Source organism: Orycteropus afer, unplaced genomic scaffold (assembly GCF_000298275.1).
Source record: "Orycteropus afer afer isolate SDZICR_OR568_19922 unplaced genomic scaffold, OryAfe1.0 scaffold00009, whole genome shotgun sequence".
NCBI classification, from domain to species: Eukaryota; Metazoa; Chordata; class Mammalia; order Tubulidentata; family Orycteropodidae; genus Orycteropus; species Orycteropus afer.
The window spans coordinates 19,081,397-19,096,537 of NW_006921596.1; the positions used below are offsets into that span (position 1 = coordinate 19,081,397).

At 50.6% G+C, this 15,141-nt stretch overlaps 2 protein-coding genes across 2 annotated transcripts in view; one reads left to right on the forward strand and one right to left on the reverse strand.

Moving 5' to 3' along the window:
• The first annotated feature begins 930 nt into the window (after positions 1 to 930).
• On the forward strand, positions 931 to 3,225 carry CCL17 (C-C motif chemokine ligand 17). The gene is made up of 3 exons (XM_007948022.1): positions 931 to 1,000; positions 2,375 to 2,492; positions 3,102 to 3,225. Exons 1-3 carry the CDS (start codon positions 931 to 933, stop codon positions 3,223 to 3,225), a joined length of 312 nt encoding a protein of 103 aa, XP_007946213.1.
• Positions 3,226 to 12,264: 9,039 nt separating this feature from the next.
• The window catches only part of CIAPIN1 (cytokine induced apoptosis inhibitor 1), a 10,430-nt gene continuing 7,553 nt past the window's right edge, over positions 12,265 to 15,141 (reverse strand). Inside the window, exons 7-8 of the mRNA XM_007947449.2 lie at positions 12,807 to 12,888; positions 12,265 to 12,375 (exon numbers count right to left, since the gene is read on the reverse strand). Coding sequence (XP_007945640.1) covers positions 12,265 to 12,375; positions 12,807 to 12,888 — 193 coding nt within the window. The remainder of the gene's footprint in view (positions 12,376 to 12,806; positions 12,889 to 15,141) is intronic.

A 15,141-nucleotide genomic window follows, 5' to 3' on the forward strand; every position in this document is an offset into this window, starting at 1 on the left:
GAGGCACGCTTCCCCATTGGGGGAATTTGGTTTCCCACCCTATAGATCAGTTGCCTGTGAGTCCGCTCCAACTCATGTCAGAGTGGCACTGTGCTCCAGAGAGCGTCCAGTGGGCCATTTTTGGAAGCTGATTTCAGGCCTTTTTCTAAGACACCTCTGGTAGATTTGAACAGCCAACCAACAGCAGCTGAGCCCAAACCATTTGCACCCCCCAGCGACTTCTCCATGCTATCGAATGGAAACCTGGACTGAATAGTGACTGGAGTCCCAATGACTCTGGCCTTCTGTGACAGACAGACCGATCTGGGGAAGGACACACACGCAGAGTGGCTCTGGGCCTTTTGTGGGCTTCAGCCCTTTTCCGACTCAGATGATGTTTCACACTTTCCCACAGAGAGGTGCCCCATGAGCCCACACACAGCGCCTGCTGACCCCGTGGGTGCTCTCAGCGCCCTGAGGCTTATCCATGGTCCCCAGTGAGCAGCCTTGCACAGCCCCTGCCAGGGTTGTCCAATCCCAGGCATTACCCACTTGGAGCAGTGGGCACGGCAGGAGCTCACCAGCCTCTGAGAGAGATGAACCCAATTTAGGATGGAGATTTTTCAGTTCTGCTAATAGAGGAACCAAGAAATATCCCCTTTGAAAGGAGAAGTGTGTCACTGTCGAGGGCCCCTGGATACATGTACCCCACCTCTGTCCCCACCAAGTCCCATTCTCAGGAAAGCCTCAAACATTCCAAGGCTGGACTTCTGCAGAATCATCTCCAGTTCTTTGAACCGCACTGGTCTCAGGGAGGGTGTGGGGGAGGGGAGGGGGCGGGGCAAGACCCCTCAAAATGGTTAAATAGGTCATCTCCACATTCTCACTCATCCTTGCGTCCCTGGAGCAGAGAGCACCAAACCTAGATAACTTCTCCTGGGCTTTTGCACCATGACCTCCACGAAGATGCTGTTCCTGGCTGCCCTCCTGCTCGGGGCTTCTCTGCAGCACAGTCAAGCAGGTGAGAGCGTGGGTGAGGGGCACTAGGGTGGGGGCACCGGGGTAGGGATGAGGGCAGGGCACAGACACAGCCGCAACACCCACACACTGATGTGTCAATTACATCCCAGCCATTTTCCAAGAGATCTGGGGGGCCAGCAGCAGTAGGATTTGGGGAGAGGCAGTGCCAAGAAAAACAGTAGTGATGCCCCAGAGGCAGCTTGGTGAATAGCGTGTGTGCATGCCTCTTCCCGCAATGGTGTGAGGCAGGGACTGTGGTCCTGGTTTTACAGTGGGAAATGGACACTTCTCAAGATATTTGTTTGCATCTGTTTTACTAACAAGTTTTACATACAGTGAGGGAATCAGCATAAAGTCAGGAGGGCTGGATCCAGCTGCAAGAGAAAGAGAATTTTATACTCTGCTGGGGAAGGGAGTTGAACTAAGGTTCTGCTTCCGGACCAACACCGGTTAGTGTCCTGTATGGCAACAAAACTGTCATCCTTCAGGTAATCTTCCTAAGATTGTCACCCCCTAATCATTTGCTGTGGGTCATTCTGAGCTCACAGGGCTGTAGAGTTAGAGCAAGGTGCAGCCCTGGAAGGGTCAGAGAACAGTCAGGGGCTTCTCAGAAAACGCTCTAGTGAGGCAGTCAATAAATCCACAAGGGTGCCTACTTTCAAGTGTTGGGGATTTTTCTTGCGCAAAGACGAGGGCTCTCCATTCTATCTGTCAAATGGGGCAGCAACAGTACCTGTTCCAGGTGTGCCGTGAGGACCCAATAACATGCTGCAGGTAAAGCCTCCGCCCAGTGCCTGGCACAGAGTAGATGCTGGTGATCCAGGGCTGCGAGACACAGCTAAACACACAGTGCACACACGGATACACGCCCATAGACACACAAGCACACAGGACCCCTCATGGCACACACAGACATCTTATGTGCACATGGGCTCACACTGACACACAGATATACACAATGATACATACTCAGACCCCTCCCCAATCCCCACACAGCAGCACACACTCACAGGCCTCAGACCACAGACCCTCCAACAACACCCAGACACACACATATGCAGACATGCACAAAGACACACTCATATGACCCTCCCACAAATTCACATACAGGGCCCCCCCCCAGCTAACACACAGATAGATACACAGACATGCACACACAAACACACAGACACACAACCCTCCCACAAACACACACACAGGAGCCCCCCACTAACACACATACATGCACACATAAACAGGTACACAGACATGCACCTGCAGACACACAGACACGCACAAAGCTCCCCTCCTTATATGCACACAAACCCCACCCCCACACACACACATACACACCACATGCTCACAGAAGCGCCGACCCTAATCTGTTTCTCACCAGCTCGAGCCACCAATGTGGGTCGGGAGTGCTGTCTGGAGTACTTCAAAGGAGTCATCCCCCTCCGGAGGCTGAGGGCGTTTTACAGGACCTCAGCCGAGTGTCCCAGGGATGCCGTCGTGTAAGTCTGCCTCCTCCTGTGCTCAGCTCCCAGCAGCCGGTCCCAGGGTCCCCGGGACAGCCTCTGAGCACAGGGGTGGGGAGACAGCTGGGCACTTCTGCCCAGTGACCATCCCCGCCTGCTCCTCAGGGCAGCTCCCGACACATACTGAGACCTGAAGAGGCCCCAGGCCACAGAGCCCCAGCTCTTCATTGCCTCATAGTGAAACTGGTTCTGAGAGGGATGGGCCACCCCAGGGTCACTCAGTCAGTCACTGACTGATGTGGTCACTGCCTTCAGGCTGAGCCACTTCAGGATGCTCAGAGTGCCAGGCCTGTCCTGGGTTCAGTCTCTGAGTGGTCTCGGGGCAAAAGGGCTGAGGTGGGGGGTGAGGGAGGCCTACAGCACTGGCTCCCTGGGATGGCCAGGACCAAGCCAGGGCCCCGGGAGGGCCAAGAATTGGTGAATGACAGCGTGTGATGACCCAGATCTACCCGATACCCTGTGTGGCCTCGGGCAAGTTCCTGTCCCTCTCAGATCCTCAGGCTCCTGCTCAGTGCAGGGCAGGGGCTGGTTCTCGGGCCCTGTGTGTAAGGCCCTTCGTGCCCTGACAGCTTTCTGTCCTCGTAGGTTTCTTACTGCCCAGGGTAAGGCCATCTGTTCGAACCCCAAGGAGTCATGGGTGAAGAAGGCAGTCAAACACTTGGAAAACCTCATGAAGCTCCCCAAAAAAGCCACCATCCAGCATTCCTGAGACTCCCCCTCCCTGCCCTGCCCAAGACCAGTGGAGGTCTCACGAAGACAAACAAGAGCCCCAGCGATGACACCCTCCCCCTTTCTGAACTGGAGCCAGGACATTAAAGGGCCCAAATTAAAGTCTCTGTCCCTCAGCCTGGGTCAGTGTGTTCTGTCCCCATAGTGCACGATGCCTTCCCAACCCAGCCTGTCACATGGGAAGGGCCCTCACAGAATATCTGGTCCTGCCCTGCCCCGCCCCTGTCAGAAGGATAAACTGAGGCTTAGAGGGGTTCTTGGCTGCTACAGGCCACACTCAAGGAGGGGAGGCCCTGGTGAGAGGCCCGGCAGGGGCAGGGCTGAGGGATTGAGCGAGGCGGAGATAAACGTTCAGCACGGCCACCCTTCTTGGGCTGGCTGTCTTCTCTCCCCTTCTGCCAGGTGCCCGTAGGTAGGGGTTCTGGGAAGGGCCACTGCAATTGTCTCCCATCTCCTGTGTCTCTGAAGTCCCCGCTTTGCCCCCAGCCACCCATTCTTGTCTGTAATCCCCTGGCTTCATGCCAAGTTGAGGGCACGCTTCCCCACCCACATTTGATCCAATCCTCAAACGTTTCCAGGTCCCGTCCACAGGCCAGGGCTCCAGCAAGTGCTTTGTGGGGGAGGGAGGTGTTCCTGTAGGGCCCTCTCAGCCTCCACTGTTACTCAGTCCCCTAATATGAACGTCAGTCACATGGCCCCCCAAAAATCCTGGTGAGGCTCAGCTCCACCTGCGCCCTGGCCCCCTCCCCCAACCCAAATATCTTCTGGTCTGCAGCCCAGGGTCTGAACCAGCTCTGCTGGGTCCTGAGTTCCTGCCTGCCTTTGGGACCTGAGTCTCTCTCCTGCCCCACTTCATCTCCCTCTGCTTCCCAGCCCTCTCCAGCGCCCCCATCAGGCTGGTTACCTCCAGCACCAAGGTTTCTCCTGACCTGAAGTGTGGCCCCTCGCAGCACTGACATCCCACCCACTCTAGTCCAAGCCCAGCTCCCTGAGAGCAGCAGCCCACAAGCTTCTCTGATTTCCTCCATTCGCTTGCTGGTAGGGAGTGTAGTGTAGCCTGCAGTGGCGGAAGGGGGCTAGTTCTCATTTCCTGTGTCTGTCTGCCAGTCCTGACTCCTCAGTTAGACAGGGAGTTCCCTCAGCCTGGGACGGGACCTGAACCCCCTTGGGAGCCCCTCAGCCCCTCTGGTCAAAATGATGGGGACAGGAAGGTTCTGGACCCCCAGGCCCAGCTTAGGGCAGCGAGGAAAAGGTCTCCAGATTCCGGTTCTGGCCCCCTCTCTCAGCTACCCGTGGGTTGTGGCCTGGTCCTGGTGGGTTTGTGGCTTCTCTCTTGGGTGCAGTCTAGGTCAGGGGCATCGGGTCCTTCTCTTTCTAGGATTCTGTGGCCTATATTTGTTGGCCCTGGGCCTGAAGTAGAGAGTTATTTTCAGTCAAGCCTTTGTCTCCTCCTGCCCCCTTATGGCCAGTTATCTCACTGCAAGGCAGGTGACAGAACCCAAGCTCTCTTTCCAGCTGGGGCAAGAATAAAACAAGAAGAACAATAATAATAATGGTGACAATTATAGAGCAAAATGGCAGTTGAGATTAAAACTAAAGAGCTTTTACTGAGAGACAAGACAGTTTGAAAACTTGGAATCACAAAAGTCCAGAGGATTCTGAACTAAGTGACCCAGGGAGGAGACAGTTCAGAGAGTTTATATAAGAAACTACTAGGAAATTCAGCCATTGGTTGAGGTTTAGATAATGGTTACAAAATTGGGTGATGGTACATCTGATTGGTAGGGGAATTATGTGTTTCTATAGTTTTTTTAAATAAGTTACAAAATAATCATTAAATTGGGTACACCTGGCCTCCAAACCAGGTGCTCTGGTGGTGTAGTGGATAAGGCACTTCACTGCTAACTAGGTCAGCAGTTCAAAGGCACCAGCTACTCAGCTGAAGGAAGACTGGGAGATCTACCTCCCTACAGCCTTGGAAACCCAATGGGGTCACTATGAGTCAGAAATGACTTCTTGGCAGTGAGTTTGGTGGTTGGTTTTTCTTTTTTTTTTTCCCTTGGCCTTCAAACAACCACCAGCCACTCCTTGCGTGACTGTAAGGAGGACATGCAATTCTGAAGTTTGTTTCAAGTAAACATCTGTTCTGAGAATTGGTTTGAACCTGGCTTCTCAAGCAGCAAACAACATTTTCAAGTAAGTAAAATCTACATTGTTTTCCAAGTCATTTTCTCAGCGTCCAGTGGCAAGCTACAGGATGATAGGGTATATTCCGGATACAGAAGTTGCTTCAGATTCAAAATAGAGTTTTAGCCTCAGACCTTAGCACAGCCACTGTCTCATGCTGGGAGTCCTAAGTTAATTGGGGGGCTCTTACTCATGAGGAATGGGGCTTCTCTGTGACCCCAAGGTGTCTCGGCACAGGTGGGCTCTTCCTTGTCCCGGCCTAGACGAGCATCCTTGATTCAAGGAGGCAACCGAGTCAGAACTCTTTGGGAACATGTCCTCTGGATCCACTGGGTGGGAGAAGGTTGATTACAGAGAAGTGGGTGCCAAGAGGAGCCCCTTAGAGAACAAAGGAGAGGGAGGTCTGCGCCATGGACCCCTGTGCCCTGCGGGCCAGAGCGGAAGGACACTCAGAGTACATTTAATCCAGGGCATTGCAGATTTTTTAAAAAGAGGCAGAGTTTTTTTTTTTCCCCCCTTGTGAAATCTCACTCGAAAGCTCTATGGTAAACTTGGATAAGTAGAGGATTTCAAGGAAGGGCAGGAGGTGACAGTGAGAAAATAGAGGTCATTTAAAAGTCACTCAGCAGAGACAACAAGGATCGTGAAGGAAACAGGTGTTTAGTGGCAGGATCAGGGATGCTGGGTGCGCGGGGCAAGATACAGGCAATGGGACCAGCCACCATGTGGTCATGGGAAGTGGGCGTTTTAAAGAATCCCGGGTTTGGAGACTCCCCTTGACTATGAGCAGGAAGGAAGAAGGAACCTGCTTGTGCATTGTCGTCCTTCCACCTGGAAGACACTTCCCCTCCTCCTCCTGCGAAATCTAGTTCCCCTAAGAGCCCAGGTCAAATACCAAGTCCCCGAGAGGCCCTCCCATGTTTCCTTGGCTGCATTTCGTCCCTCGCTCTGTGTCCTCCGCCAACTCTCAGTTCTTCTGTCCAGTTAATCTTTACCACTCCTGCTTCCTGGAACCATAGCTGCTTGGGTGTCTGACTCACCCGATAAGGTCACTGAGGCAGGTGTTTGGGTCAGGTAATTCAGTACCTGACTTATTGGAGGGGTAGGGGATGCTTTGTGCATCGCGGACATTTATTTGATTTATGTATTTCCGTCAACAAGTGCCCGGGTGAATGCCACAGGGGCACTAGTGAGGAAGGAGACACTCCGGAGTGGCAGCGCCATAACTGGGCTTTAAGCCTACCACGTGTCAAGAGATGGAAAGCAGAATTGGGTTGCTCTCCCCATTGCCCACCAGAGGGCGCTCCGCCCCTAAAATAAAGCTCCGAGGGCTGGGCGACCCCCCCCAACACACACACACACACACACACACACACACACCTGATTACACCTGTTCAGGGCCTTGAAGCGGGTGTTTGCAATTGGACGGCTGTTCTCCAGGGTTCTCACAAGAACCTCCAGGAAATATCTGGTTCAGTTAAAGTCTTATTCAAAAATTTAAAAAGTGCCAGCAGCCCAGTATATATATAAAGATACTACAAAACAGTAATAATAATTACTATAATAAGGTAATGAGAGCGAGAAGAATGTTGCCACAGAGCTGATGGATACTGAGCCAGGCTAGCGGGGATTTTCCTTAAGACCCAGGGTTTTAAGTGTGGAGTTTTACAAGTTTTTAAAATGAACTTTCTTATAAATACAAAATATATGTATAGGGAGGGTATAAAAAACACAGTAGTAAAATGAACTCCCATTCACCCACCATCCACCAGAAGAAACGGACCCTCCTGATTTGCTGATGGGTCGCGTCCCTTTCCTAGTTGCCGTCCTGTCATCTTTCCCCAGGCTGAACTGTGCTCCTGAACTTTTCCTCCATCCTCCTCCTTGATTTTCTCTGGTTTTGTCACCTATATGCATGTACGTGCTTGTGGGGTGTGGGGGTGTTTATGGAGCTATCGACATCCCTAACAATATATTGCTATTGATGCATTTTGCATGTTTTTGAACTGAATATGAATGGTCTCATATTTCACATACACTCTTTTGTGGCTCAACACTGTGAGAGTCCTCTGTATTGACATACATAGCACAATCCAGCATTTTTCACTGCTGTGTAGTGTTCTACCATGTAACCTCATAATCCTGTCTCTAGTTACCACCATTTGGAAAATGTCCAGGTTTCTTGCTATTATAAAGAATGCTATTTTGAACATTTCAAAAGTTGCCTTCTGTCACACGTGTACAACAACTGCCCTAGAGCAGCAGTTCTCAACCTTGGTTACACATTAGAATGACCCAGGAAAGCTTGCAAAAATCTCTCTGCTCTAGACACCACTTAAAAAGACTGATCTTTGGGAAGGTGGGGCCCAGGCCTAAGTCCTTTTGTTTTCACTTTGCAAGCTACCCAGGTAATTCTAATATGCAGCCAGACTCAAAACTGACATTGGAGGGTGTAATTGCTGAAACATTGCCTGACAACAGGAAGAGCTCTGGCCTGGCCACGCCTCCACCAATACCTGTTCTTTTGTATCTGTTCTTTAATACCCTCCCTATACATATATTTTGTATTTATAAGAAAGTTCATGGCACTCGCACAGAGCAGAGCCTCTCTCCTCCTGTCTGACACCCGGAGTGCCTCTTATATGTATGGTATCTGCATCTCTGTGGGATTCTTCGTTCCTGCCTGCCGGTGTTACAACCCAAACCAGAAAATGAAACTCTGCCATTCAGTCGATTGCGACTCATAGTGACCCTATAGGACAGAGCAGAACTGCCCCACAGGGTTTCCAAGGCTGTAAATCTTTATAGAAACAGACTGCCTCATCTTTCTCCCAGGGAGTGGCTGGTGGGTTTGAACTGCTGATCTTTTGGCTAGTGGCCGAGTGCTTTAACCACAGCACCATTAGGGCTCTTTGTGTCATAATCAGGAGGTTTTATTTCACAACTCAAGGTGGGCCTACACCTCAGAGCAGGTTTGCAACCTCACTCATCCTCTCTTCTCTGCTTCCTGTGCCCTTCAAGGCAGCTGCCTCAGACACACTCCCAGCTATTTTGTGCTTTGGGCAGCTGTTTCCCAACCCTAAGGAAGGTGTGGTTGTCTTTGCTACTGTTCTCCTTACTGCTTTTTAATTGTTTCAGAAAGAGAGGGAGAAATCCAAAATGTGTGTTGCCAGGTTCTAAGCAAAAGACCTTAGAGTTCAAAAACTAAAGTAAGATTCCTCAGCCCTACCTCAGGCCTACTGACTCTGAACATCCACAGCAACCTGGGTTACGGGTGGTGGGGCAGGGCATCAGTCATTCTGACGGTGGCCAGGCCTGAAGCCGTGGAAATCTAGAGTATCATCATCCGTTCTCATGTGAAACCCCCCAGTATTTGCCACCGACCTCATTTCTGAGGATTAACTTTACTACCTTCTTTAACCACGATAGCGGGATTAGATTGAACAATCCCAAATACCCACAAAGCCGTGAAATTCTAGGATTTCTACTTAGCCTAGTCCTCAGCATAAATTAGAATTTAGGGTGGTTTTTGGGTTCTAAAGTTTTCACCAATCTGTTTTTTTCTTTCCTTCCATTGTGATTTGGGTGAAAGTTTACAGAGCAAATTCATTTTCCATTCAGCAGTTCATACACATTTTGTTTCATGACATTGACTACAATCCCCATAATTTAACTGCTTTCTTCCAACTTCCTCCCTGTGGTTACCTCTTCCCTGTGTCCTTCCTTCCTGTGCGTCCCTGCCCTCTGAGCTGTCTCCCTGTGCAAATACTGCCCTGCTGATCTCCCATGATTGATCGTTCTAAGGAGTGTATCTACCTGGTGTGAAATTTTACCTCATATGCCTGTCTACCAATTGGCTGGAAGCCACGGGAGTGTACTTCCAGGTCTGAAGGGTGACTAGGGGCCATAATTTAGGTGGTTTCACCAGTCTCTATCAGATCAGCAAGCCTGGTCTTTTCTATGATTTTGAGTTTTGTTCCACATCTATCTCCCACTCCATCTGGGATCTTGTGCACTTCTGAGCAGTTGAAGTTTTCAGCCAATCCTGGAGACAGTATCATAGGATTTGATGTTGTGGCAACCAGTGTCCAATCAAGAGGATATAGCCTCTGGCCAGTCACCCTCTCAGTCTAGGCCAGTTTCCTCAAATGTGAATTGGGGTTGTACCCAGTGACTCCTGAGACTCCTTCTGTTCTAGTAAGTGAGCTGACCAAAGGCTACACACTCCTCCCAGCACGGCTGAGGACTGGCTATCTACTCCTGCCTCGCCTCACTGCAGCTGGAGCTGAGCTCCCAGGCCCAGCTGTACAGTGGGGTCTGACAAGGCCTCTCTCCAGTGCTTGGGGCCCCTGGTTCCCTCTGAGCCCTGTGGAGCGACACACCAGCTGCCACCATGGTGCCACTAACCCTGCCAATTGTAGCAGCAGGAAATAGCATCATACAATTTTTTTGCCAGCAGATCTGGACTTAGAACGAGAATCGGGTCAGCAAGGGTTTGTGACGTTTGCCCAAGGCCTGCTAAACCCACCCCAGGCAGCTCTGACTCAAGGTCTCTTGTCCTCAAAGCAGAGGTAGAGATTTCTGGCTTTCACCTTGGCAACCAGAGCAGAAGCATCAAGCAAAGGCAACAGCAGTCCAGCAGCTCCATAAATCTGTTAATGGTAGAACTGGTCCAGGGGAGGGAGGCGGGACTGTTTTTATCAACTTTTTATTGTGATTTGAGCAAAAATTTAGAGAAAATTGGACTTCCATTCAACGATTCATACACTGTGTGACACTGATTGCCATCGCCAGGATGTAACAGCTTTCTTCCCTTTTCCTCCGTTTACCATTTCACTCCTTCTTTCCTCTCTCTTCCTGCCTCCCAAGCTTTTGCCCTGGGCAAATGTTGCCCTTTTGATTTCACGTGGTTGACTGTTCCAAAGAGTGTGCACCTCCCTGGTGTTACTGTTCATCTTACAGGCCTATTGTTTGCCTGAAAGTTGAGCCACAGGGCTGAGTTCAGTTCCAAGCTTGAAGGGTGACTGAGGCCAGGCTTGGGGTTCCACCAGGGAGGGACTGGATGTTTTCTTTTGCTGCATAAATGATAACCACACAGTGAGCTTCTGTGGTCACCTGCTCAGGGTCTCACCAGGCTGCCATCAAGATGCCAGCCAGGCTGTTCTCATCTGGAGCTGGGGGGCCTCTTCCAAGCCAACATGGTTGTTGGCAGAACTCAGTTCCTTGCAGCTATAGGACTGAGGTCTCTGTTTTCAGGCCGACCATCAGCCAGAGGTGCTCTCAGCTCCTAGAAGGCACCCGATTCCTGCACAGGGACCTCTCACAGGGCCCTTCACAGCATAGCAACTTCAAGGCCAGCAAGAGAAACTGTTGTCCAAATCATCTTTTAAAGGATCAAGGGATTAGGCCAGGTGCACTCTGGAGAATCTCCCTTTTGATGAACTTCAAGTCCATTGATTAAAACCCACTGCCATGGAGTAGATTCTGCCCCTAGAGGACAGAGCAGAGCTGCCCCATAGGAAATCTTCACAGAAGCCGACTGCCACATCTTTCTTTTGAGGAGTGCCTGGTGGGTTTGAACCACTGATTTTTTGGTTAGTAGTTGAGTGTTTAACCACTGCATCACCAGGGCTCCTTCTCAATTGATTAGGGAATTTAATTTTACCTGCAAAATCCCTCCACTTTCCCAACACCACTGAATCCTGGTAGTGACAGCCCACACTCACAGGTCTTGCTCAAACTCGCACGTGCAGGTCCCCGGGGTTGTCTCAGAACTCTGCCTGTCGTGGGGCTTCAGAGTGGAACCAGAACTAAGCCCCACCCGTAACTGAGCCCTCCAGCAAGGACCAGGACAAGCAAAAGCTGAGAGGACCGAGTCAAGTTCTGAGGGCAGATACCAAGGAATACTTTCATTTATTGGTAAAACAGAAACATCCAGGGCACAAACCCACACAATCTCTCCAGACACGTGGCAAGACCGATGCCAAGTCCGCATGGGTGGGTAACAAAGAGAACAAAGGGGACTCCTGGTCAGAGAGACTTCTTGTTGGTTCAGAGTTCTGTCCTGCTTCCCTCTAAATCCTCATCCTCCTGGATTCCTCTGAAGCAGCCGGCGAGACGCCCTATTTCCTAAGTGGGGTACTAGCTGTTGTATGCAACACTGAGTCCCTCCAAAAAAGAAAGTTTTGGATTCAAGATGAGCTTGGACAGCTGCCAGACATCTCACCCATATACCCCCCTTCATAAGTGATATGTGGAAGGACACAAGTTCAAGACCTGGAGGTGAACAGCAGTGACAGCTGGCAGATGCAATGCTACAGGAAACGGGTGGGGTGGGAGTGACAGGGGCAGAGAACACTGGGTAAAGTCACATCAGCCAATGAGCAATTCCTTTGGTGCTGAGGTCATGAAACACTTGACACATGGGACCAGGAGCTGCACAGTGAGTGACCCACCAACTCTGCAGGAGAGGCAGCACTGCCGCTGAGCTGAGCACACAGCCCGGCTCGAGGGCTTTATCCCAGAGCTTACTGCTGAAGGATGTCTGGGCCCCAGACAGTTACTATGGTCAGTAATTCGCCACCGAGAGAGGGGCTTCTTCAGGGCACACTCCCTTCCCCCTAACATTAAGTGAAGAAACAGGCCCCCACACTCTGGGTAGCCGGCATCATAATACACCAGTGCACCCCCACAGCCAGTCCCACTGTTTACTAAGAAGCCTTCACAGTTGGGTTTCAAACAGAATGAGCAAACCCAGGGAGTCCGAGGAGCCACACCGTGGGGTCTGAGGGCAGGACTGGCCAGAGGGGGCTCTGTCCGCGATGGGTCCTTCCTAGGCGTCGTGCAGAGTGCTGGTGCTTAGAAGTACCTTCTCCCCAGGTTTGAAGGCCGGCATCCCCAGGTAGGGGCAACTGGCACAGCGGAAAGCGTCACCCAGGTAGCACTATTGAGAGGGAAGACACGGGCACACAGGGAGTGTCAGCGCATCCCACAAATACAGGCCAGAAGAAAGCACGGAAATATTAAGTTTTCAAGATCTCGTTTCATAAAAAAAACAATAGTCAAGAGAACCTCCTAGGAGACCACAGTTCCATATTCTAAGCAGTTCAGATTACAGCCAAAGGCCACGTCACATCAGGCCCCACCAGGAAGTGGAAACAAAAGGGCCAAAAACGAGAATGAACAAGAGAATCCACGCTACCCCCCCACCTCACTCTGGGGAGACAATCCCTGCTCTCCAGTCCTATCTGCAAACAGTCCTCACACGTGGCCCAGTTTGATAATATCCACACAGTGAGCTCCTTGGAGAGAGTTTAGGATGATGCCCGAGACCATGGGGGGTCGTGAATGCTGAGTGGTCACATAGATACCTACGTTCCCACAAGCCGACTTGGGCTGGGAGCTCTTCTGTTCCTTCGACTTCTCCTTTTCCAGTTCTTCTGCGAGGCCACATGTGCTGCAAGAAAACCAGCCACTGATGAGATGCGCCACCACCCAGCAACTCCACATCCTTGACAGCGCCGAGTGTGCGCTCAGCCTGTGCTCTTCAGACCAGTGTCATGACTCAAAGAAATCCCGTGGGGCCGGGTGGTCACACACGAGTGAGGCTCTCTGGGGAACAGTTAAGAGTGGTGGAAATGGGAAGCACTAGAGGGCTCATGCTCTGTCCAAAGATGGCTGCCACCGCCAGGCCTCTGCTGGTCATGGTCATGGGGAAAGGCACAGCCAGTGTGGCCACGTTTTCCAAACTTTAGTTTTAAAAAAAAAATTCTGGATTTTTTTACTTGAAATTTGCTCAGCTATAAATGCTTGCAACATTTACATAAAACAAGGAGCTCTGGTGGTGTAGTGCCTAAGGCAGCTGACCTAACCAGAGGGTTGGTGGTTCAAACCCACCACCCCACCACCCACTCTAAAGAAGCAAGACTGGACAATCTACTTCCATAAACATTTACTGCCTTGGAAACCTAAGGGGGGGTCACCGTGAGTCGGAATTGACTCGAAGACAGTGGGTTTTTTTTTCCCACATAAAACAAAACAAAAAAAACTCCCACCAAACCACACTAATGATTAAATAAGTTAACTTTGCATCACCCTTTCCATTCACTCTTCAAACTGATATACAAACAGTAACACCAGGGTAAGAGGACGAACAGGACAGACATATCCACTGTCACTCTCCCTCAGAACCCTACTGCCATCCAGTAAAGAAATTTTTTTATAAAGACATATACCCACAGAGACAGGGAATATTGGGAAGGAGATGACAGCAATAGTGTTAGAAACTGAAAAGCAGATGGAAGGAGAAGGGACCTAGTAGACGTGAGAAAGCTAACACCAAGCCGGCAGTGAGGAAACCACCCACGTTAAAAATCTGTTGCCGTCGAGGTGCTTCCAACTCACAGCGACCACACAGGACAGAGTAGACCTGCCCCATAGGGTTTCTGAGACTGTATTCTTTATTGAAGCAGAATGCCACATCTTTCTCCCATGGAGCAGCTGGTGGGTTTGAACCACTGCCCTTTTGGTTAAATACCCAAGCGTTTCAACCACTACATCACCAAGCTTCCCCCACCCATATTATCCTTCTGGAATCTTACAAGGCACTGGAATTGGCAGCACGTGGAGGCTACAAGCCTCTGAGACATCTAACCAATCTGAGAGGAAAGGCCCACAGACGTGGACCCCACCCTCTCCAAAGCCTCCCAGGTCTACTTGGTAAAGCACAGTCAACAAATCCACCTCCCGGCTCCAAGCTCTCAGGCAGCTTCCACCCCCACGCCTAACCACGAGGACAACCAAGGATTATCGGACACCTTACGAAAGTCTCCAACATGGAAGGCAGAGACCAAAACAAAAAGAGAAAAATAGCTTGGAAAAAATAGAGGTTATGCAGGGAGAAAAACTTTGCAAAAGGCATCACCATCTTCAAGAGAAAAAAAGATACCATATGCACGAAATGAAAGCTGGATTTTAAGAAGTCAAGAACAAAAAATATGACTCAAAAGACAGACAGGTGAAGGCCACCACCGTCATAATTCCTGCTGCCATAGTACAGGTGAGTTAGCCCAGGCTGTCCTTGGTTTGTCCTGACCACATACTGATAACGTTCCTCTCTCCCATCCACACCTGAAGCCAAGGTCAGCTAAGGACCCTCATTTCACCCCACAGAAAGGTTCCGCTTTGATCTACGTCTGAGCGTGGGAGGCTCTGGTGAGCTTGGAGCAGGAGACAGCACCATCTGACCATATTTCTGCTGGTTTCCTGGTAACTGTATCACGGTCCACCTATGCCAGTGCTGTATTTATGGCCTGCCTTTCATTACCTAAAGTCACTCGTGTTTCTTCCTACTGATGTCCCTGGAAGGGACTTGCAGAAGTGGTGATGGTGGCCCCCCCAAAGCTATGTCTATGTCCAGAACCTGTGAATGGGACCTTATTTGGAAAAAGGGTCTTTGAGACATAATTAGGGTAAGGATCTCGAGATGGGATCATCCTGGATTATCCTGGTGGGCCCTAAATCCAAGGACAAGTGTCCTTCTAAGAGAAGACACACAGAGATAGAGAAGCCCATATGAAGACAGAGTTGTGGAGCTAGACAGTCACCAGAAGCTGGAAAAGACAAGGAAGGATCTTCCCTAGACCTCAGCGGGGGCACGGCCCTCCAGACACCTTGATTTCAGACTTCTGGCCTCCACAACTGAGAGAAG

What these genes read in the sequence shown, in the direction of transcription:
- CCL17 (XM_007948022.1), top strand. Translation starts at nt 931, where the DNA reads ATGACCTCCACGAAGATGCTGTTCCTGGCTGCCCTCCTGCTCGGGGCT. An exon ending in TCTGCAGCACAGTCAAGCAG is followed by an intron (nt 1,001 to 2,374) that starts GTGAGAGCGTGG and finishes GTTTCTCACCAG; the next exon opens with CTCGAGCCACCAATGTGGGT. An exon ending in TGTCCCAGGGATGCCGTCGT is followed by an intron (nt 2,493 to 3,101) that starts GTAAGTCTGCCT and finishes CTGTCCTCGTAG; the next exon opens with GTTTCTTACTGCCCAGGGTA.